This window comes from Chiloscyllium plagiosum, chromosome 23 (genome assembly GCF_004010195.1).
Source record: "Chiloscyllium plagiosum isolate BGI_BamShark_2017 chromosome 23, ASM401019v2, whole genome shotgun sequence".
Classification (NCBI taxonomy): domain Eukaryota; kingdom Metazoa; phylum Chordata; class Chondrichthyes; order Orectolobiformes; family Hemiscylliidae; genus Chiloscyllium; species Chiloscyllium plagiosum.
The window spans coordinates 36,756,661-36,782,416 of NC_057732.1; the positions used below are offsets into that span (position 1 = coordinate 36,756,661).

The following is a 25,756-nucleotide window of genomic DNA, read 5'->3' on the forward strand; positions in this document are numbered from 1 at the left end:
AGGCAATTGTGGTTACTGTCATCAAAATGTTTTCCCACTGAAAGATGTAATACCTGGCCTGGCTCATAGCCTAGCATCAAATCCAATATGGCCTCCCCCCTAGTCAGCCTATCTACATATTGAGTCAGGAATCCCTCCTGGACACACTTGATAAAATTGGCTCCATCCAGACCATCTGCACTGAGATTCCAATCAATATTGGGGAAGTTGGGAAGTTGAAGTCACCCATAACAACAACTCTGTTACATTTGCACCTTTCAAAAATCTGCTGTCCAATATGTTCTTCCATCTCTCTACTGCTATTGGAGGGTCTATAGAAAACACCCAATAAAGTGACTGATCCTTGCCTGTTACTTACTTCCACCCATACTGACCTCCCCAGTCGACAAACTCTCCTCAACAACCTTCTTTTCTGCAGCTGTGATGCACTCTCTAATTAACAATGCTACTCCCCCTCCTCTTTTAGCCCCTCCCTGTTCTTTTTAACAGATCTAAACCCTGGAACATCCAGCAACCATTCCTGCCCCTGTGAAATCCATGTCTCCATTAAAGCCACAACATCATAGTTCCAAGTACTGATCCATGCTCTAAATTCATCACTCTTATTCCTGACACTCCTTCCATTGAAACAGACACACATCAGCCTATCCCTTTGCCTTATCAACTGTGTATCCTTCCTGACAGACTCTGCATTCTGTTTCTGCCCGTTCACCAACTACCCTCTCCTCTGATCTAAAGCTCTGGTTCCCATCCCCCTGTCAAACTAGTTTAAACCCACCCAAAGTGCTCCAGCAAATTTGCCCAGGACATTGGTGCCTCTATCCTTCATGTACAGCTTCCATAAAGAGCAGAAAGTTGTGAGAAAAGATAGAAAGGTCTTCATCTCTTCCTTTTGGCATTCAAAACAAGGGGCATAGATTTAGGAAAATGTTATGACATTTCGAGGGAATTCAAGATTATTTTCACCTGGACATTGGTAGCAATTTGGAACTCAATGCCTGAAAGAGTGGGAGATGCAGAAACACTTGTAACCTTTTTTTAAATTTGGATATTTACTTGATGTACTGTAACCTACAAGGCTATAGGCTGGTAACTAGAAAATAGAATTAGGCTGAATGACTACTTGTGGGCAGAAGTGCTGTAAATTACTTGTATACTTTTATTATTCATTTATGGAAGATGTCATACTCCACAAGCAGTTTTCTGTCAAGGATATGATGCCTGAGTAATCATTGTAGTAAATTCATGAATGGCAAGAACCTTACTGATAAATAAAAGAACATCCTAGAGGGAGTTGCAAACAGGTGCGATGACAACTGATCCACGAACAAAAGTCTACAAACCAACCTTAGGAGTTTTGCAGGAGGAAATTGGGAAGAATAGCCCCAGTGGGCTGCTGGCAGGTAAGTTCGATGAGAAAGTAGAATGCAACAATTGTGGCTTTTGCCTATAATAAGTCGTGACAAGTCCCTAGATGAGCTTTTCAGTGGATTCCAAGAGAGTCCTTGATAGAGGCTGTAGGTTTATCTAAGTTTGAAACAAATGTGAGACAATGGAAATCAGAAGAATTGTTGTGGAATCATGAAGGAATTGGATAGCAATTAGGAGGACCAACTGACATCTGGGAAGGATAAAGAAAAAATAATTTCAAAAAGGGGAGAAGAAGTAGAAATAGAAGTGATAGGCTCAGTTTCCTAGTGGGGACATTTCATGAAAATTGAATGGTTCATCCACCTCATGATTTTATAAACCACTATAAGGTCAACCCTCAGCCTCCAATGCTTCAGGGAAAACAGCCCCAGTCTGTTCAGCTTCTCCCAATAGCTCAAGTCCTCCAGCCCTGGCAACATCTTTGTAAATCTTTTCTGAACCCTTTCGTGTTTCACAAAATACTTCCGAAAGGAGGGAGACCAGAATTTCACACAATATTCCAAAAATGGCCTAACCAATGTACTGTATAGCCAAAACCTGACCTCCCAACTCCTATACTCAATGTTCTAACCAATAAAAGAAAGCATACCAAATGCCTTCTACACTATCCTATCTACCTGCGACTCCACCTTCAAGGAACTATGAACCACACTCCAAGGGGAGTGTGGTTCATAGTTCCTTGTTCAGCAACACTCCCCAGGACCTTACCATTAAGTGTAGAAGTCCTGTCCTTTCCAAAATGCAGCACCTCACATTTATTTAAATTAAACTCTATCTTCCACTCCTTGGCCCAATGGCCCATTCTGATTATGGTGCTGTTGTACTCTGAGGTACTCTTCTTCACTGTCCACTGCACCTCCAATTTTGGTATCATCTGCAAACTTTCTAACCATACCGCCTATGTTCACATCCAAATCCTTTATAAAAATGATAAAAAATGGTGGACCCAGCACTGATTCTTGTGGCACTACCACTGGTCACAGGCCTCCATTCTGAAAAGCAACCCTCTGCCACCACCTTCAAGCCAGTTCTGTATCTAAATAGCTAGTTCTCCCTGTATTCCATGAGATCTAACCGTGCTAACTAGTCTACCATGAGGAACCTTGTCGAATGCCTTATTAAAGTCCATATAGATCACATCCACCGCTCTGCCCTCATCAAATCTCTTCATTACTTCTTCACAAACTCAGTCAAGTTCGTGAGACATGATTTCCCCTACACAAAGCCATGTTGACTATCCCTTATCAATCCTTGCCTTTCCAAATACATGCCTTTCCAAACACATGTAAATCCTGTCCCACAGGATTCCCTTCAACAATGGCCCCACCAATGATGTCAGGCTCACTGGTCTATAATTTCCTAGTTTGTCCTTACCACCTTTCTTAAATAGTGGCACCACATTAGCTAACCTCCAGTTTTCCGGCACTTCACCTGTGACTATCAATGATACAAATATCTCAGCAAGGGGCCCAGCAATCACTTCCTTAGCTTCTCACAGAGTACTAGGATACACCTGATCAGGTCCTGGGGATTTATTCACTTTTATGCGTTTTAAGACATCCAGCACCTCCTCCTCTGTAACATGGACATTTTTCAAGATGTCGCCATCTATTTCCCCACATTCTATATCTTGCTTGTCCTTCTCCACAGTAAACACGGATGAAAAATACTCATTTAGTATCTCCCCCATCTCCTGCAGTTCCATACATAAGCTGCCTTGCTGATCTTTGAGGGGCCCTATTCTCTCCCGAGTTACCCTTTTGTCCTTAATGTATTTATAGAATCCCTTTGGATTCTCCTTAACCCGATTTGCCAAAACTATCTCGTGTCCCCTTTCTGCCCGCCTGATTTCTTAAGTATACTTCTACTGCCCTTATACTCTAAGGATTCACTCGATCTCTGTTGACTATACCTGACATATGCTTCTTTCTTTTGCTTAACCAAACCCTCAATTTCTCTAGTCATCCAGCATTCCCTAAACCGACCAGCCCTGTCCTTCATCCTAACAGGAATATATTATCTCTGGAGTCTGGTTATCTCATTTTTAAAGGCTTCCCATTTTCCAGCGTACCTTTACCTGAGAAAATCTGCCCCCAGTCAATTTTTGAAATTTCCTGCCTAATACCGTCAAAATTGGCCTACCTCCATTTTATAATTCAACTTTTAGATCTGGTCTATCCTTTTCCATGACTATTTTAAAACTAATTGAATTATGGTCACTGGCCCCAAAGTGCTCCCCCACTGACACCTCAGTCACCTGCCTTGCCTTATTTCCCAAGAGTAGATCAAGTTTTGCACCTTCTTTAGTAGGTTCATCCACATACTGAAACAAAACATTTTCTTGAACACACTTAACAAATTCCTCTCCATCTAAACTCTTAACACCATGGCAGCCCCAATCTATGTTTGGAAAGCTAAAATCCCATACCATAGCCACCCTACTATTTTTCCAGGGGGGTAACTGAGATCTCTTTACAAATTTGTTTCTCAATTTCCCGCTGACTACTGGGGGGGGTGTCTATTATACACTCTCAATAAAGGTGACCATCCCTTTCTTATTTCTCAGTTTCCAAATAACATCCCTGGATGTCTTCCCAGGAATATCCTCCATAAGTACAGCCGCAATGCTATCCTTATCAATCACGCCAGTCTCCCTCCTCTCTTGCCCCCCCGCCTGCTATCTTTCCTATAGCATTTGTATCCTGGAATATTAAGCTGCCAGTCTTGTCCATCCTTGAGCCACATCTCTGTAATTGCTGTGATATCCCGGTCCCATGTTCCTAACCATCCCTGAGTTCATCTGCCTTCCCGCTTAGGCCTCTTGCATTGAAATAAATGCAGTTTAATTCATCCGTCTTACCTTATTCTCTGCTTTGCTCCTGATTGTTTGACTCGCTCCTTTTCCCAACTGTAACTGTCTTTTTCCAAAAATGTGAACCTTTCCCCCCCTGCACCAGCTCCTCAGCCACACATTCATTTGCTCTATTCCTATCCTCACTATCTCGTAGCTCTGGGAGTAATCCAGATATTACTACCCTCATGGACCTCCTGTTTAAATTCCTGCCTAACTTTCTATATTCTCCCTCCAGAATCTCATCCTTTTCCCTTCCTATGTCATTAGTTCCAATGTGTACAACAACCTCCTCCTGCTCCTTCTCACTTTTGAGCACACTCTGCACCCTCTGAGGGCACAACATTCTGATGTTTTGCTGCCAGCTGCAGAAACATCTGTCTCTGCCTCTGACTAGAGTGTCCCCTATCCCAATTGATTGCTTGAAACCTGATGTACCCTTCACTACATCAGAGCCATTCTCAGTATCAGAAACTTGGCTGTTCGTGCTACATTTCTCTGACAATCCATCACCCTCTACATTTTCCAGTACAGCACACTTATTTGAGATGGGGATAGCCACAGCAGATTCCTGCACTACCTGCCCCCTCTCCTACTTTGTCTGGAGTTAACCCATCTACCTGACGGTATCTGCAGCTTTTCTCCCTTCCTATAACTGCCATCCATTACACCCCATAGCACCTGTAAATTCCTCTTTGCCTCTAACTGCTGCTCAAACCGATCCATGCGATCTGATAGGATTCACAACCAAAGACACCACCTGTAGACATAATCCTCTGTAACATGGAAACTCTCCCTAAACTCCCACATCCAGCAAGAAAAGCATATCACTCTACTAAAGGCCACAGTTGCTCCTTTACAATCTACAGACACAGAAAATAGCACCGTCTTATTGCTGTAAGAAAAAGCAATGCTCCAGGCTAACTTAATACGTATCGTTTTTATTTGTAAAATGTAATCAAGCAACAGATCTCAATAAAATATATAAATCAAGAAATGACCCACTCTACTCACTGGTGTAGATTTACAACAAGGTTACACTTAAAAACTACGCACTTATCTGTTCCTGTGCTGTGAGCTCTCCCACATAGGTTCCTCCAAGGTCAGCTGTGAATTTTGCTGTTTGTTAATCTTTTTCCTAGTCACACTCCAATGTCTAGAGATACTGAACTCAAACAGCAAAGGCAGTAACTGTGCAGATTCACTGCTGTGTCAGACAGCAGCATAGGTTTCTTTCTCTGACCATATGGTCAAGGTCAAGGCATTCCACAACCAATACATCAGCTTTATGTTCTGCAGTCCTCCATATCCAGGTGTGAATTATAGTAAGCAATTAAGCAATTGTCACTGAAGGAGGTGTCTCCACAAACGTACCCACCTCAGTGATTGAGCAGGAGAAAGTGACGACTGCAGTTGCTGGAGATCAGAGTCGAGAGTGTGGTGCTGGAAAAGCACAGCAGGTCAGACAGCATCCGAGGAGCAAAAGAATCAACGTTTCAGGCATAAGCCTGAATACTGATGAAGGGCTTATGCCCGAAACGTCAATTCTCCTGCTCCTCTGATGCTGCCTGACGTGCTGTGCTTTTCCAGTACCACATTCTCGACTCAGTGATTCAGCAGCCCAACAAATCAGATCAAAAGACAAAGCTGAAGCAATTGTATCACTCTTCAGCCAGAACTGCAGAATAGATGATCAAATTTGGCCCTCTCAGGAAGTGCCAGCACCACAAATGCCATTCATCAGCCAAGTCAATTGACTCCACCTGATATCAAGGAAAGGCTGAAGGTACTCGATGCCTCAAAGGCTATGCCCCTGACTATATTTTAGCGGTAGGACTGAAGACTAGTGCTCCAGAACTTGCCATTCACCTTGCAAAACTTCCAACACAGCTACAACACTGGCATCTACCTGACAATAAGGAAAATTGCCAAGTCCTGTCTACAAAAAGTAGGAAAATTCCAACCCGGCCAATTACGATCCCGTTAGTTTACTCCCAGTCATCAGTAAAGTGATGGAATGTGTCAGCAACAGTTCTATAAAGCAGCATCTATTTAGCAACAATGTGCTCCTTGATGCTCAGTTTGGATTTCACCAGAGCCTGTTAGCTCCTGACCTCATTACAGCCTTAGTTCAAGCACGGAATAAAGAGCTGAACTCCAGAGGGGAGATTAGAGTGATTGCCCTTGACGTCAAAGCCACATTTAACCAAATGTGGCATCAAGGATTCAGGAATGAAAACACTCCACTGATTGGAGTCGTATCCAGTACATGGGAAGATGGTTGTGGTTATTGGATGTTCGTTATCTCAGCTCCAGGTCATCCCTTCAGGGGTTCCTCAGAGTAGTGTCCTAGACCTTTCATCAAAGACCTGGCTTCAATCACTGCACAATGCTCAGCACAATGTGTGGCTGCTCAGATACTGAAGCAGTCCATATCCAAATGTAACAAGAGATGGACAATGTCCAGGCTTGGGCTGACAGGTACAAAGAAATACTTGCGCCACAAAGATGCCAAACAATGACCATCACGAATAAGAGAAAATCTAACCGCCGGCCCTTGATATTCAACAGCATTACCATCTCTGAATCCCTCATTATTAACATCTCGGGGGTTACCATTAAGCCGAAACTGAACGGATTAACCATATAAATACTGTGACTACAAGAACAGGTCAAAGGCTAGGAATCCTGCAATGAGAAACTCCCCTCCTGACTGGTGTTCATATATCCTGGTGGCTAGTTTTCTGCCTGTTTGTCCAAGGTAGTGTTTGTTACAGTCCTTGCATAGTATTTTGTAAATAACATTAGTTTTGCTTGTTGTCTGTATAGGGTCTTTCAAGTTCATTAGCTGCTGTTTTAGTGTGTTGGTGGGTTTGTGGGCTACCATGATGCCAAGGGGTCTGAGTAGTCTGACAGTCATTTCCGATATGTCTTTAATGTAGGGGAGAGTAGCTAGGGTTCCTGGACATGTTTTCTCTGCTTGTTTGGGTTTGTTGCTGAGAAATCAGCGGACTGTGTTCATTGGGTACCCATTCTTTTTGAATGCACAGTATAGGTGACTTTCCTCTGCTCTGCGTAGTTCCTCTGTGCTGCAGTGCCTTGGCTCGTTGAAATAATATTCTAACACAGCTTCATTTGTGGGCATTGGGATGATTGCTACTGTAGTTCGATATTTGGTCCGTATGTATTGTTTTCCTGTAGATGCTGGTTTGAAGTTCCCCATTGGCATTCGCTCTACTGTGACATCTAGGAATGGCAGTTTGTTGTTGTTTTCCTCCTCTTTAGTGAATTTTATTCCAGTAATCTCCTCGAAACTCACTATGGCTATGAGAGCACATCACAGGTTAGGTATTCTGTAGCAAGGGTCTCATGTCTTGACTTCCTCATCATTCCACCATTTATAAGACACAAGTTAGGAGTGTGATTGAATATTCCCCACTTGGGTGAATGAGTACAATTCCAACAACACTCAAGAAGCTTAACACCATCCAGGAGAAAGCAACCCACTTGACTGATACCACATCCTCAGTCACTCCCTCCACCATTAATGCACAGTAACAGCAATGTGTACCACATAAAATTTGCACTGTAGAAATACCCCAAGTTTCCTTCAATAGCACCTGACAAACCCACAACCATCTAGAAGGACAAGCGCAGTGGATACATGGGAACACCACCACTTGCATGTTCCACTCCAAGTCACTCACCAGCCTGACTTTGCAGTATATCATCATTCCTTTGCTGTTACTAGACCAAATCCTTAACCACAAAGCTGTTATTCCTATCTCATATAGTTGTTGTTGAATCTTGTAATGGAGTGACCAGAATTGTATGCAGTACTCTATTTGCAATTAAAAAACAAGAGTGCTGGAAAACCACAGCATGTCAGGCATTGTCTGTGGAGAGAAACAGTTAAAGTTTAAGGTCAATGTTCTTTCATCAGAACTGAAGAAGGATAGAATTCTAAGAGTTTTCAGACTGTGGAAGTGACAAATGGCAGGAAGAACCAGAGAGAATATCTGTGATCGAACAGAAACAGGAAAATTAAATAATAAAAATTCATGATGCAATAGCCAAAGAGTATGGAAAAGAAACAACATGACTGGTTGCATCCAAATGAGGCTGAATAAAAACCACCTGAGCCCAACATGAAGGGATAAAGAAAGAAACAAGACAAGACTGGTTCAGCAAAATGAAAAAAGGAAGAGTAAATGCACAGAAGATGGAAGCAAAGATTATAATTTAAAGTTATTTAACTCAACACTGAGTCCAGAAGGCTGCAGCATGCAAAATGAAAAGTTATGGTGCTGTTCATTGAATTTGCCATCCAATGACGTTTAATGAACACCTTACCTTTGTCAAAAGCTCCAGATTCAGGGCCCACACCAGAACTTGATGGCCAAAGAAGGAAGCCAAACCTGCAAATCTTTCCATCACACACAATGGCTGGCAGAAACAGCAAGAGGGATCCCTGATCTGCCATGTGAAGGGAAGAAGGTTTAAGTCTGTATTCTCTATCCAGAATACAATATACATGTTAAGTGCATGGTGCTGTAGGTTTACTCTCCAAACTAATTATGACATACCATGACTACCACAAATGAAGGATGTGATAAGTGTAATCATTCACGTCATCGCAAAGGAAACAGTGTGACTCAGGAGAAACCAAAGTTTGCAAGTTTAGTCCATTTACACTAGGCCATTCAGTTTAATACGTCTTTATCCTTTCAAAGTATCAACTCTACCATGTTCCCTACATGTCATAAATACTGTCAGAACAGGCAAATATATTTAACAACTCATTTGAAGAATGTATTTCTGACAATGCACTGAGAACTACCCTGGAGCATCAGTCTACATTTTTCTACATGATGAAAGTAATTCTTGGAAGAGAGCAGATAGCAGATCTAAACTTAGAGCTGCACATGAACCAGAAACCATACAAAGTCTCATCAAGTGCTAAACTGAATTAAGGAATTACATATTAATATTGGCTACAAACTGACTGATCTGACCCATGGCACTCAGCACTCTGTCACAACTGAGACCAAATTTGCTCAATGTAAAGAATGGGAAGGGGGAAACTTAGTAATCATCTGAAATAGTACTGCATCTCATTTTTTTTAAAATTGAGAAACCTTGTTAAATGGCAGATTAGATAGTGTAAGGCAGCTAATCGTGGGTTTACAATACAGAATGGTGCCAATAATATGGGTTCAATTTCTGCAATAGAGGTTACAATGAAGCACTCACCTTCTCAACCTCACCTCTTGCCTGAGGAATGTTGACCCTCAGGTTAAACTCACCACCAGTCATCTCTCTCTAATGACAGAACAGCCCATGGTCCTCTGGGAGTAAGGTGACTTTACTCTTAAATGAGTATTGATTGGTTGATTCCAATGTTGGTTTTTAAAAGCAAGAAGATTACAGAGGAAGTAAAGTTTAATATTTGCATAGATTTAAGATCATGAAGTAAAACAGTTCAGAGTGTAAGGTGATATGATGAGTCTAAATGTCAAAATAGTGAGGATATCAAATTAGTTTGATAAATAACAACAAAAACCTTGCATCCAGGAAGCACCTTCAACATAGTAAAACAGCCAAGTACTTCAAAGAAGCATTATCAAACTAAATTTCAAACCAATCCAGGTACGAGAATATTAGGACAAATAGGTCACAGAGTTAGGTTTCAAAGATAGAAGGAGAGCTAGAGAGGTAGAGAAGTTTAGGGTGGAAATTCCAAAACATAAGGCCTAAGAAGTTGTAGGCACCACTGCCTGTGGTGTTGTAATTAAAATCAGGAATACATAAGATACCAGAACAGGGGGAGTGAAGAGATGAGGGGTATTGTTGGGCTGGAGGAAATTGCAGAGTTGGGGAAAATAAAGAATTGGACTCCTAAAAATTGAAGAAGAGCTTGGAAGTATGGCATGTGAAATTTGTCGTTAAACACAGCGTAAGACAATATAGGGCAGGGAGCCAGACTCAATCAATGAATCACACCCTGTATTATTTATTGATTGAAAAAAACTGAACTAATAGAACCCAATGTTTCTGACATTTTATTAAGACCTCCAGTCCCACCCAATCTCTCAGTCTCAGGAATCTCATGAATATTGCAAAAGAGTAGTAACAGACAGGCCTGCAGCTTAGATTTCTGCAGCATACCAAGTTCCTAGTTTGAATCTTGCTGCTGCACCCCATTCTAAATTGGAGACTACAGAACCATTGGAGGAACAAAGTGATGACTTAAATATAGTTCCCCCAGCAATCCAATTTTGCAGGCATTCTTTCATCTGAGTTCCTACTCTGGAGTGCAGTGAAAAAGGAGCAGCGCTGAGTCCCCATGCAGTCAATTTTCCAAAGCCAGGCAGGATCCTGAATGGCATTGAGTCACAGAATGGTCAATAACCCACAAATGGTCAAAACCTGGAGTAGCATTGTGTCCTAGCACAGTTAATACCCCGTACCAGACTGGTCCCTGAATGGCTCTGAGTCGCAGCACAGTCAATAACCCAAAATTAATCAGGGCACTAAGTTCCAGAACAGTCAATAACCCACATGTGGCCTGAAATTCATGTGGAACAATAGGCCTCCTAAGGGTCAGAGGTCAAGATGGAATGAACTACAACTGATCCCAACATCATGAGGTGCTAATGATATAGACTGATTTCTGTCCATCTAATCCAAGATTGGGAGGGTGGGATATATTCAGAAAATCTTGGAGTAATACACAAGCTGACATAGTGATACTGCCAATCTCACACCCACGTTACTCACAGTGGGAGATGACTACATGTGGGCTTTTGAAAAGGAATAACTGGTAATGTTTTGGATTATGATCTGACATTTTAAAAAATGCACATCTTTACCTGAGTCCTTATTTCCTTGATAATGTGTAACTGTTGCATTTGTGTGTGATATGGTTAGCATGGATCTCCCTGTATGGGATACACCATTCACTGAGAACATACCATGGCTTTGGCTGTTTAAGGATTTTGGCTGCTAATGTTTGCCTCATTTTCCAACAGGGAATTTTAAGATCAGATTAGACTTGTTTCAAAGTCCCTTCAGATATCGACTTATTTTCTCCAGAAATTTATTGTTCAAGATGGGAATGATGTATTCTGTGTATGACTGCTATACCTAGTACACTCAGACCCTACACATGAAAGTACCCTACACATTCCTACCTTATATCAGACACAATGGGGTAAAATAGCCTTGATAAAGTATTGATTAATGCAGTTGGCGGTACAAAAGTTAGCTTGAATACTTGATCAAGAATTCATACATTCTAAACCGATAAAATTTTGGAATTGGTCTAAGTCTTTCGTAGGTTAGATTCCCTACAGTATGGAAACAGGCCCTTCAGCCCAACAACTCCACACCAACCCTCAGAAGAGTAACCCACTCAGACCCATTCTCCAACCCTATATTTACCCCGACTAATGCACCTAACACTATGCTGAAAATGTGTTGCTGGAAAAGCGCAGCAGGTCAGGCAGCATCCAAGGAGCTCCTTGGATGCTGCCTGACCTGCTGCGCTTTTCCAGCAACATATTTTCAGCTCTGATCTCCAGCATCTGCAGTCCTCACTTTCACCTAACACTATGGGCAATTTAGCATGGCCAATTCACCTGGCCTGCACATCTTTGGATTGTGGGAGTAAACCAGAGCAAACCCGCACAGACACAGGGAGAATGTGCAAACTCCACACAAACAGCCGCCAGAGGCAGGAATGAAACCCAGGTCCCTGCTGCAGTGAGGCAGCTGTACTAACCACTGAGCCACCATGCCGCCCAGTTACCATGCTGCCCAATATTTGATCTGGTTCATCAAGTTCCATTTCTATACTAATATTTCACTTCCCAAGTTCATTTTCAAGTAGCCTACAGTTGCCATTATTGGCCACATTATGTTAATTTATGATTCACGGTAGTTTCCAAGTGGTGGAGCTGTAAAGCTTGTAATCACAACATAGCTTGGCATGGAATGCAAATATTCCACTTATGCAAAAGAAGACATTGCAAGCCAATTGTCAATACACAAGATTCAAACATATGAAGGAACAGAATTTTCTTGGGTTTGATACCCAAGGCAATTTCTATCTTAGCTCAAATGAAGACAGAAATGATGGAAATAATCAACAACTTTGGCATGATCTACGCAGATTCACCATTTCTGAAGCTGCCAGACCAGCTGAGGATTTCTAGAATTTGTTCTTATTTCAAATTACCAACATCTGCATGTTTTGTTTTTGGTCTTTAAATTTTTCTATTAACTCTGTCAGTTCATTAAAATCTTATAACACAGAAGGAGACTATGCAGCCCATCATGCTAAAGAACTATCCTGCTATTTACGGCATTCAAATACAAAACTCAGGATCCCATTTCTTTTTTCCTAACAGCTACCTCATGTGAACCACTGTAGATTCTGCATTTCCTTTACAGATCTTGACCCATTTTCTTAATTCATTTTCAGAGACAGACCTTCATTCAGTGATGACACTGGGTTCTCAAATTTAGTTTACTGACGATATAATGTACTAGAAACTGGTTCCCTCGCAATAGCTCAAACCTGTAGAATCTAGTTCATGGAGAACAAAATAACAGAATCTTCCACTCATCATAACATACCACAATGTTGCAGTATCCAGTGACCTTGGTAACACCACTTCAACCTGGTTCCATCAACGAAGACTTGACATTCTAGTCTTGTTTCTTTGTTAGCAGTGGAGTAAGCCATGCAGAATTTTTTCTGTGCCTTTTATCGTCATCTGGATTCTAAATTCTTTCCCACCCTCCTCAACCAGGCTCACTCTTGTCAAACCTGGCACTGCACATAGTGAGGTAACATTCTTTTATCCTTCATACTGCCCGCTTTCAAATCACCTTTATGTCTTTGAGACATTAGCGGTTATGTCACAGGCTACTCTTTAATGCAACTATTTCTTGTGTGTGCCATCAGTGAAAGGACAGGAAGAAGGGACAAGTGGGACTCAGACTCTGAAGGGACATGAAGCAAGTCTATTATGGGAAGTGTTTAGTGTTTGTAGTGGTAATGTCTGGTCATATTCATGGATTGATGCTAACATTTCTCTCTCATTGCCTCTTTTTTTTCCGCTCACTGTGCATGCGTTGTGGTGCTCTGTCTAGAATCACCTCGAGCCTCAGGAGGGTGAGCAAATTGTGTAAGTGCTCACAACCAACCATTCACCATATCCCATGACCGTTTGGGTTTTGCTTTGTTTGGATTGTTTTATTTCTGCTGTGCTGTAGACTGTAAATGCTGTCCATGGTGTGTGTGTGTGTGTGTGTGTGTGTATTATTTTCACCTTCTCATTGGAGCGTTTTCTAACCTTCCACGGGCTGTCCTCCACCAAGTCAGTCAGCTGCCGGTCCTTCTCTCTTCTCAAATCACCTTGAGGAAAGTGAACAACATAATTTAAGAATAAATTTTTCATTTCAATACTTGGAACCTCATCCACTACTGATAACAATCAATTATTTGTACATGTTCACAAAACAGACCTGGTTATCAAGGGGCCCAGCAGAGACTCTACTGACTCACAGAGCTGCTTTTTAAGTTGGCCAGTACAATGCACCTGCATTCATGGACCTGAAATGGCCCAGCACAATGTTCCCTGGACTCTCAGGCATAAGTTACAAAGCAGCACAGGTTGATGGGTTACAAGTCTCCTTGCACAGCTCCATACAGTTTTTAAATTAACTCTATTTGGCTTTAGTTTCAAACAAATTTGGGTTCACCAACACAGGTAGCTTTACTCTGTTCTAGCCCATATAGTTGCTAACCTAGGAATATTTGATGGGATAGTGTGTAAAAGGAGTTTCATTCTGTATCCTAGTCTGTGCTGCACCTGACCTAGGAATGTTTATGAGACAGTGTAGTTGGACTTGGTGTCTGACTCAAACAGTATCTGCCTTGCAATGTTTTGACAAGACTTCTGGTGTCCAGTTCTTCATTTTGGTGACTAAGAAGACTCAAAAAAGCAAATATTACACATGTGAAATGTCCACAGCAGATACCAGGTGCAACAAAGTAAGAAAAATGAAATCTCCAATCTGTTTGCCAGACCCAGCAATGTGATGTGGCTTGTCGGAGGCCAAACCCGTTTTGTAATTCTTTGTTTGTGTGGTGAAAGCGTCACTGGCATTGAGTCATTAACTCACTCTGTCCATGTATCCTTACCTGCCTGTAACCTAGAGACAGTTAGGTCTCTGCCAAAAATTTCCGTCCCAGCTTTAAACAAAGTAATGCTTACTAATTATCTGAAGTCTATTAGCTCAATATTACAGAGTGTAACTATTTTTACTTTAATTTTCGAGTCCCTTTCTGAGTAAAAGTCAGTGTCTACAATTTATGAAATGATGTGACAATGGGAAAGACAACTGCTTCTCTCACTGTCCCCACATGTGCTCAGATAATTATCCCAACAGATTAAAGGTTACCTGTCAATATTTCAATATAATGTAATGCAGCTACACTATAACATCTCGTCACATGGAATCTCTTGTTAAATTACTTTAATTTTAATCAAAACTGTGATGAGCTAAAATGCAAATTATCCCTTCAAAACTTACTTGTGTTTTATGCATGATTATCGAACCAGTGCAACAAAACAAAGAAAGGACCAAAAGAAATGGAAGAGGGACCATACTAGGCCCCCTTTAAGAATCTCTGCTGCTGCCTCATTTAAAGGGAAGTGAAATTTATATCATTTAGCTCTGCTCCAGGTAATGTTGATTGCTGAGTTTGAATTACCTGATGTTAAGTGTGTTGTTTGAATTATACATCTGCTGTCTATTGTAGGAATCACTAAGTACTGGTGGTGTTCAATGTATTTAAAATAACCTGAAAGCTTGAAGTGGAAGAGTGTGAACAATGAGATGAGGCAGAATCACAGGTTGGCACAAAGTGTGCCTTTGATTTGAAGTTTGTGCATTTTCTGACCTTGAAAGTGATCACTGGGGAAAAGGTAGGGAATTACCAAGGCAGGGCTGGGCTTTTGCGCCTCCTTACCAGGCAAGTCTCCCCCCGCCAACCATACCAACAGAGCTACCATGAGTCACCCTCATACCTTGACCTTGTCAAGAAGAGTACAAAGAGACATCCAACCTTTTCTTTGAGTGGATATGCAGTAATGGAAAACTGAATGAAGTGTGGGGAAGATGACTAAATTAATCCTAAACCAAGCTTCAAGGTGCCTGAATCTATGTTGGTTTCATTTTTATATTTTTACACTGCATGCTCAATCCTCCATGAACTATCGTCCTCTCACATGCCAGCACCCTCTCCACACAAAAGAAAACTCACACTTAAGCAACACCACCCCTCCCCCACCCCCAACCCACTGCATTTAATCATATTCCTTAGGCATATCTCCTACCTCGTACAGGGGTTTCTGATAAATTCATAATCTCTCTACACTCAGGTTCCCTCAAACTGAGACCTCTGCACTTGGGCATTTCTTACTGTATCACAACATTCAGACCCTTTGAAGACGCAGGCCTTTCTATTGCTCTCAGACCCATCCCAAGACACATCACCCCTACTGCACTCAGATCCCCTTCACACTTGTACCTCATGCCTGATGTCAAAGATATCTGAGGTTGACACAAAATTTGACAGTTGAAGGGAAGGCGAGTGGAAAATAGTTTTCCAAAGCCTTGAGATATTCAAGTAAAGTGTCAGTGTGCCAGCATGAGTAGAATTACTATGTCAGCCAATTCACCTCTCTTGAATATCTCAAAATATCTTCCACTTGAAGTTCTTCCAACATTTTTTCCAAAAGCCACAAGAAATCTGCACTCACTACTGGAGGTCAACAATTCTCTGTAAAGAAAGGACTTCTTGATGTCTGGCTGACCTGTATTTGATTTCTACTCATTTATTTGAGTTCTCCATTCTATCCAACTTAAGTAAGAGGAGGCAATGGCCTAATGGGCTATGCCACTAGGCTATTATTCCAGAGACCCAGGTAATGTTTTGGCCACCCAGGTTTGAATCCTGCCATATCAAATATGGAATGTGAATTCAATAAAAACTCTGCAATTAAGGATCTAATTATGACCACAAAACCATTGTTAGTTGTCAGGGGAAAACCCATCTGGTTAACTAATGTCCTTCAGGGAAAAAAAAACCTGCTGTCCTTACCTGGTCTAACTTACATGTAACCTCAGTCACATAGCAATATGGTTGACCCTTAATTGCCTTCAGGACAATCAGAGATGGGCAGTAAATGCTCACTTAGCCAGCGACTTGCACATCCCACAAACGAATAAAACAAAAACTTGGTTTGCATTCCCATGTACTAAGAGCTGATCCAATCAGGGTTCTTAATATGTTAAAAGGATTCAGCAGGGTGCATAGAAAACTATTTTCTCCTGTTGGGAGTATCCAAACAAAAGGATATTAGAACTAGAATCAAAAAGTAATATGAATATGAATTAGGAAAAGGAAATAGCCATTTGGCCCCACCAGGCCAATAAGGCCATGGCTGAATGAATTATGGCTTCAGTTCCACATTCCTTTATCCCAATAAACTTTGACTTGTTAGTCAATAATGTATCTACAACTACATTTAAAAAATTAATGGCTATGATTCCACCTCTCTCTGTGAAAGAGAATTCCAAAGATTCATTACCCTCCAAAAGGAAAAAAAAAACTCATCTGTCTTAAATGAGACTTCTTATTTACAAACTGCTTCTAGTTTTAGTCTCTCCCACATAAGGAAACATCCATTCAGCATCCACCCTAAGTCCCCTCAGGATCTTATAATTTTCACAAGATTTTCTCTCATTTTCCTAAACTCCAGTGAATATAAGCCTAACCTTCCTTGAAGATAGTCACTTCATTGCAAGTATCAGCTGCGTGAATTTTCTTGGAACTCTTTCTGATTATTTAAATAAAAGGTTTGGAGAATCTGAAACTCACACCTGCAAAAAACTATGGGTGCTGAGGAAAATTGGACCTTCCAAGTTGGAGATTAATAGACTTTTGGTTCACAAGTGTATTGACAGACATAGGTGTGGATTTTATGATGAGATGGGTTCCTGTGCCTCAGCATAAACTTCAGGGGACAGATCCTACTCCTCTCAGCCAGCTTGCCATGCTTTAATTTTTCAGGGGACAGCCTTTAATAATTTGAGGCAGAACTTCCATCCAAATCTGGGAGGATATTGTACCTCAGAGAGCTTCTGACAATTAGAGACTGTCAGCTTTGCTAACTGGCAGTGCCAAGTAGGAGTGGTGACCACAGCAGATGCTGCAGGTAGGTCAAGAAAGTGGCATTGAGTAATGGACCTAGACATTCAGGTAAGCCCAATATTTGCTGGGGATAAGCTCCAACAGAGAGGGATGATGGTGCATGTTGGACAGGGCAGGGAGAAAGGGTGTAGATGGGGAGGGGAAACTGTGATAGGGCAGCCCTGGGGCCCTTAAAAAAAAGGCACTCAGCCCCTTTCACTACCCAGCAGCTCACAGAATTAAACGTGTTGAGTTACACATTTGGTGCAGATTTCTTCCATCACCCTTAATAGCAGAGCAGTGGCAAGATAAAGTCAGTAGCTGGATATTAATTGCACTCTTAAAGGCTCCAGTGTTTCCCAAGCCATCTAAAAAATTGTAGAGTGGGTGGGGTAGTGGTACATGACCAATACCAGTCACCCTCATTTAAGGTTCGACTCATCGCTTTCTCTGTCTGCAGGTGACCCATAAGATTCAGATCATTGGATTCAGATACAGATTAGCTGTGATCTTGATAGCACTCTTGTCTCTGATTCAGAACTTTATGGATTCAAGCCTCACTTCACGGGTTTGAACATAAATCTAGACAGGCAGTACTGAGGGGATGCTGCCTTTTGATTGAGATGTTAAACAGAGGTACTGTTTGCTCTCTCAGGTGGAATCAACTGGTCCCATGGCACTAATTCAGGGAAAGGCAGGGAGCTTTTCCAGTGTCCTGATCAGAATTAATTCCTCAATCAACCATCACTGAAAGCAAACAAATTATCTGGGGTTTGTCACATTTTGTTTCTGGGAGTTTGTTACATTGTGTTTTCTTATTAAAATTCAGAAGTATCTTATTGCATATACAGCACCTTGTTAGAGCCTGAATACAGTACAGGAACTGCATGTGCCACCTTTCAGTTCAAGAAAATAATCTCAGATAACAATAAATTACTAAATGTGAGTCAGCAGTTAGCATAATACCCGCCATCCAATCATTTTTAAGAGTTCTCATCCAAATCAAGGCTAATATTGCATCAACTTCAACGAGTACAATTTTGGTGTCACTTCTATCAGGTACTTGAGCACCGCCATCCGCATTGAATGCAGATACAAAGCAGTCATTCATTAGACCAACTTTATCCTGATGTTTTATCCAAATATACCCAGCAAAAGTCTCCAAAAAAGAATTAATAAAAGTCCTATAATTTAAGATAAAAGAAAATATGACTTTTTCAGTTTTAGCTTTCCAACATTCTGGACAAGAAGCCAGGTCACAGCTGTAGAGTAGTAAGACCTTTAGATTTGATCATAGGAGTGAGGATTAGGAAGGAATTAAGTAACAAGAAAGCAAGCTCCACAAGAAGCACTGAATTAACCCCTCAAATAAAAATCCTAAGTGTAGCTAACTGAAGAATATGTCTGTAACGAAAACCCTCATTCTCCCTCAGCAGCTCCTAAACAACTCTGCATTCACTTATTAGACAATAAGAAATAACAATATGCCAGGCAGCTCCTCAAGCTTGTTCCAGCATTCAATAAACTTATTGCTGTACTTTGTATTCCATTTTCTTCCATGCACCTTGTATCCTTTATTCACCTTAAAGACAGGGATTGTTAGATCTTTTGGACTTTTAATATGAGCATCCACAACCTTCCAAAGATCCACAACTGAGTAATTTTTCTTTCCCCTATATCCCACTCCTGACCATTTACCCTGACAGAATACCCCTAGTTCTAGACTCTGCAGCCAGGGGATGCTTGTCAACAACAACTGTAACACATCCATAATAAAAGATGTTTCTTGTTAAGTCATGGAACATTTTCTCAAATCTGACCTTGTTTATTGAATTTTCCTTTGAATACTGGATCATTGCCTGTCTACTTCCAAGGCAGGATCTAACTCCAATCTAATCAGGCAGAACAGAGGTCTCACACCATGTAAGGATCTTGCTGAAATAAGATCCTGTTATATTGTATTTGCCCATGGGAATTTTAATGGAGCTATGTAGATTAATTTTTACTTTATATCTACCCAAGGTTATAATAGTAATGGGGGTGTTTGATTGCATAGTGTAGAAAGGGCTTATGTATTTTACATGTGTTGTGGTTGTCTTGAAACTGTTTGACAGAATAGTGCAAAGGAAGATTTCAGGATGGTTGGGGGGGATTACTCTGTTTCTAACACCACTATCTCAACAGGATATCTGAAATCAGATAATAAGTGTCCAACTGAAAATGTGTTGCTGGAAAAGCGCAGCAGGTCAGGCAGCATCCAAGGAACAGGAGAATCAACCCAACCACCCCGTAGCCCAACACTTTAACTCCCCCTTCCCCTGCAACCGCAAGAAATGCAAAACTTGCGCCCACACCTCCCCCCTTACTTCCATCCAAGGCCCCAAGGGACACTTTCATATCCGCCACAAATTCACCTGCACCTCCACACACACATTTACTGCATCCGCTGCACCCGATGTGGCCTCCTCTATATTGGGGAGACAGGCCGCCTACTTGCGGAACGATTCAGAGAACACCTCTGGGACACCCGGACCAACCAACCCAACCACCCCATAGCCCAACACTTTAACTCCCCCTCCCACTCCACCAAGGACATATCACCCTCATCTTGACCTCCCTCCACCTATCGCATTTCCAAAGCCCCTCCCCCAAGTCCCTCCTCCCTAATTTTTATCTTAGCCTGCTGGACACACTTTCCTCATTCCTGAAGAAGGGCTTATGCCCGAAACGTCGATTCTCCTGTTCCTTGGATGCTGCCTGACCTGCTGCGCTTTTCCAGCAACACATTTTCAGCTCTGATCTCCAGCATCTGCAGCCCTCACTTTCTCCAATAAGTGTCCAACCTCTTGATCACACCACCTAATGTAACACATCACATTAACATCCACAAACATGTTTGATTCTATGCAAGATAAAAGAACATTAAGATTCCAAATCCTGAGTTATTTCTAGTTTTATTTTAACAAGTTTTAAGTAAAAAGTCATTTAACATAATAGTACACAGCTTCATCAATCTAAGCTCCATGTTCTTTGTATCTCTCTCGATCTCATCTCCCTGTAGAAACTCATTTAATTTTTCCTTGGCCCACATGGAAAGCCCAGTTCAACCCTGTAATAACATGGTCTCTGGATATTTCTTTGAAGATAGACCTCACCCTTGTCAGTGAATATCAACAACATTTATTAAGTGAAACTATATGCGAGAGATGGTAAGAGAGAGCATCTCTGAAACCCTACACACTCAAGTCTCCAGTTCCATGGGGTCTGACAGTATTATGCCACAGCTCACTACTCAGTAGTTGCTCAGCAGTCATTATTAGAGTGAAGTAGTTAGCTTAAGCCTTTGTTCCACATTCCCTTTTCTTGGCTAACTCATATCATGGCTCCTTTATTCATAATGCTACCCTCCTTCCATGAACAACATTGTGTGCACAATTAGATGAAAAAATATCAACGAAGGCCAGAGTGAGACTTGTTGCAAACCACATTGTATTTATTTGGAAGTGCACTCACAAGCAAGTCTACTGATATTCTGTCCGCATGTTCACTCACATATTGTGAAGGCCACAGTTATAAAACTGCAAAACTGCAACTGCACTAGGAAGTTCAAACATTCGGTACCCAAACTGGACTAAGTTGGATGGTACCAGCTGGTAGGAAAAGGGCACTGCAGTTCAGAAGAGTGCCAAAGACTGCAAAAATATTTGCTGATTAAGTGATACCTGCTTGTAACTGTTTAGAGAATAGATTTGATTGGTCTTGGCTATAATCTTGATCACATTCAAATATCTGCACAAGGTCACTTTCAAGAATGGAGAGGTAGTAGAGAAAATTAATGGGGGAGAGAGACCAAAACTTCGAAACACGAGGTGGTCTTTCATCCTCAGGAGCCTCTTCCACTAATCATTTAGGTGTGGCTGATCCCAACTCTATTTGTCTGCATTGGTTCAATATTCCTTCATAACCTTGCCTAACAAAAAAAAAATCTATCAAATCTCAGGGTTTCTTTTTTCATTTTTCAACTCATCCCCAACAGCTTTTGGAGGGTGGAGGGATTGCAGATTTACAGGAAGGACTCTGAATTTAGCCTCTCCTCAGCAGGTGCTGTCTGTCAAATGTGAAAATTGAGTGCAATTCCGTCCTTCAACATGCAGGACAGTGAAACTGTCATTTGAGTACTTTTCCCTGACTAAGTCACTGGGTGAAAGCCTGGACACGACAATTGCTAACTCTTTGCTTTCTTTCTCCTTTCTGCCCACAGACTTTTCAGTAGTTTAGGAGAGCTGAACACGATATCCCAGCGGAGCTTTGGGGCGACATTCACCATCCGTCCTGGCTCTAGGCAACCTGTCACCCGCCGGGCCCCGAGCCCCGGGAAGCCCGGTGTCGAATCAAGGACAGAAACCGGTATCAGTTCGCCAAGACCCTCGCCACTCTCCACCCCAACGCAGACCCCCCCAACCATCCTGAAATCTTCCAGCCTCAACATCCCCCATGAACCCAAGGAGGTGCGGTTTGTGGTGCGGAGCGCCAGTGCTCGCAGCCGATCCCCATCTCCTTCTGGTGTCCCCATGCATTCCCTGCTCCCTCCCAAGCCCTTCTGCCAGAAACCTATGGCGATGTGGAACAAGTACGACGTGGCGGACTGGCTGGACAGTCTGAACCTATCAGAACACAGAGAGAGCTTCTTACACAATGAGATAGAAGGCTCCCACCTACCAGCCTTGACAAAAGATGACTATGTGGAACTTGGAGTCACAAGAGTGGGACATCGAATGAACATTGAACGAGCTTTGAAACATTTTATAGACAGCTAGCTCCACTGGTGGGGGAGAGGAGGGGTGGGTGGGGCTCTCAGTTGGTCTGGGTTTTTTTGGGGGGAGGAAGGGGACTTTTTTTAAAAAAAACAAAATTACACTGCACTGAATGGTGGATAAGGGCAAAGCTAAATCTGAGTGACGTTGCTATGGTTAATGTTGCATGAATATTATGGGATGTTGCTTGGTGTCGTTCCCACTGAAGCTTGACCAAGGTTCCAGTGAGAATCGCAAATTTTTTTTGTTGGTTTTTTAGATAAACAAGGGAAAAAATCTGCGAAGATTTCATTCAGTTGCCTTCAAATAATCGTTGCTTGTGAAGGAAATCTCTGGCTCTCTTCCTTAGGCCCACAGAATGTGGCACAGCCTGAGAGAGGCAAGCAGAGGTTCCCTTCAGACTTTGGATGAGTAGTGTTATCAATAGGAGAATGTTTAAAACTAGTTACTATCAAACCCAGTCTTTTTCTTAATTGTATAAATTTATTTCAAAGTCCCCTGTCTTCTGAGGTTAGGAAGGGGGTCAATGATCAATCAAAGGGAAGAGAGCAAAATATGGTGATGCATCCCCTCCATATGTTAGTTTGAAATATAGAGAAACATCCTAGTTCTATTCCATCAACAAAATACTCATCTTTTTACCAATTATATATTTGAACAAAAATAATATAAAAAAGTTTTTATGTTATAATTTTACTAAAACTATACATATATACTATTATAAGAAAATGTTAAATTGTATCTTCCAAACAAATTACTTGGTTAATCAGATCTTTCTTTTTTTTCCTCTTTCTCTCACATATGGTTGTAATGAAGATCGCAGCAGTCTCAGGGCTGTAGGGATACATCAGAAGCAAGGAAACCTGTTGGACATTTTGGCGCATTTAACTCATCATCTTCCATCCATAACAAGTTTGTTCAAAATTAGAATTTTAAATTTGGTCTCACATAAACAGAGATAAGTAGGAACTCCTGACATGGGCCCACATGACTGGCATGCATCCACATGGATTGAGTGTACCACATGGATGCTGTGTCCTTTCATAACTACAGGTAATCATACTGTCCAAACATATTGTGACTCGGCTGCGAGTTCATCCTAAACTCTTGCTAGTACTAGGACTGATTTTATTTTCTCCTATAGTGGAGGGACAGACTAAAATCTAACATCACTGTGTCTGTGTGGCTATCCTTTGCTGAAATGTACTGTACTTCAAGGCTCCTTTTTTAAGAGTTACCAATACTGAGGGCTTGCACACGCCAGCAGGATACCAAGAAAACAAATGTTGACACAGTCACACCACCTTCGCACAATTAGATACATATACATAGACATATATTCTCTCAGACATATATTCCTAGTTAATCATCAAACTTTCCATGCATGTATGGATCAAACACCCTCTAATGTACAGACATATTCAACCACACAGTCTCTCTCCTCCCCCATTTCCCACACTCTATCTAAATCTCAGACATACTTACACTCCTGAAAGTTCCCACACTGATACATATATATTCATGCTTGTTATCACTGGTGCACTTAAAGTTTGTTCTCTTGTAACTCTGCACTTCCTAGATTTGCATTCAAATTGATGGTTACTGAAAGGAGTTCTTTCTGTTCACCAAGATTGCAAGCTAACCCTGCAGAGAGGCTTTTCCTTATTCACAGAAGCTTAAAGATTAAACTTATTTTTCCTAATTTATAAAAGATAGTCTGATTGTCAGTTTTGTTAATCAGTAAATATTAATGTGAGAGCATACTAAATGTTGATATTCAGCTGAAGTAGTGGGAATATATTGGAAACTTCACTTCATTCAGTTATTGACAATATTTTGAGACTAAATAATTCCTCTTGCTGTCCAAAACAAATGTAAAGCTATACCTCCTATTTACACCTTGCATCAAATGAAAGATCAAGAAACAAAACATGAAAACATGAACCCTATCTTTATTTAATGCTCAAATTCCAAGAAGGTAAACATAAAATGAAATGAAGCAGGTAAATGGGATTAGAGAAGGAAAATCCAACATGGAGATAGTACCCTCACAAGGCTGATGGGCTGATTGGCCATTTCTGTGCTGTAATTTCAATAGTTTTCTGATTTTTATTCTAAAGCACACTTTCTAATCCCAATAGAAATTTATTTTGAAGGCTGTTGTGCAGACAAATGCAGAATGTACTCCAAGGAGTGAGATTAGACAAAAGGAAATGAGACAGGAATTTGGAGGTGCAGTGTGACAGGACTAATTCCCTCTTGGACTTGGGTTTTAGCCAGGCTCAAATAATTTGTCCTTTTCTGTCTATATGTGTTTGGACAGTTTCAATCCAGAGCCACGTTTGATTATTTAATAAATGGCATTGATCTTACAATAACTCTGTGAGACCCAGAGGATGTGCAAATGAAACTCTTTTAAAGTTGGACGCAAGGTACATTGTTGAGAGAGTGTAGTAGAAAGAGCTTTACTCTCTATCTAGCCTGTTTTGCACAGTCCTGGGATTATTTGATGAATACTGGATGCCTGAAATTCTCAAACCTGAGCACCATCAAAATTTTGCACACAAAAGAACTTTAATTGAAAGGAAATGAGAAATGAAACTTAGGTTATTGATGGAATAGAGACAGAGTCAGAGAAGGAAGCGAGGAAGAAAATTAAATGATAAATTATATATTAGGATAGACCTAACATTGAATTGAAATGGGAAATGAGAGTTGAAACTATGTGGTACATTTTGTAATAGAATGGGAGATAGATTTGATTGAAGTGAGATGACAGAATAAGAAGAATCATCTTTGAGGCCACTTCCCTGCCCCATCAATTCCTGTGGGACGTGGTACTTTGCGCATTCCCTGAGTGCCTCTCCACACTGGAAGGACAGGGTATGGAATGAACTCATAGATTCAGTCCTGATTTTGCTGATCTCAGCTGGCATTGCATTCAGGGTCTCCAGTTCCCCTCAGGATCCATGGGCTAAAAAGCAAAATATAAAAGAGTCCTCAGTCCCAGGCAGGACTGGGCTCAGGTGGGATGCTTCCCACAGGCAAATTGCTTGCCAGCACCTACTGCCTAAGCTCACACCTAGAGAATAGCCACTTGAGGAAAGCACCTGAGGGCTCCAAGTGGCTGTGGATGTTGAGCTAAAACCCTATCAGAAGCAATGCTCTCAGGACAGAATGTTGGATGGATAGAGAAAAAAATGGAAGCGAGATTAGGTTCAATATTGAAGTAGGAGATAAGAGTTGAACAAGAGAATGAAGTGAGATATGAGTATTATGAGAATTGTCAATGAAGTATATCCTGTGAAATCTACAGCAGAGCTAGTGTTTAATGGAGCATGAGGCAGGAGTCAGGTTTCAGACCATAGTGGCTCCAACACTACCAAGAAA

The 25,756-nt window shown here is 41.4% G+C and overlaps 1 protein-coding gene across 2 annotated transcripts in view; it reads left to right on the plus strand.

The window, feature by feature from the left end:
• shank3a (SH3 and multiple ankyrin repeat domains 3a) overlaps positions 1 to 22,380 on the plus strand; it is a 1,030,755-nt gene extending 1,008,375 nt beyond the window's left edge. For both annotated transcript variants that reach the window (XM_043713933.1, XM_043713934.1), the window contains exon 24: positions 21,814 to 22,380. In XM_043713933.1, coding sequence (XP_043569868.1) covers positions 21,814 to 22,369 — 556 coding nt within the window. In that variant the 3' untranslated portion in view covers positions 22,370 to 22,380. The remainder of the gene's footprint in view (positions 1 to 21,813) is intronic.
• Positions 22,381 to 25,756: the final 3,376 nt, after the last annotated feature.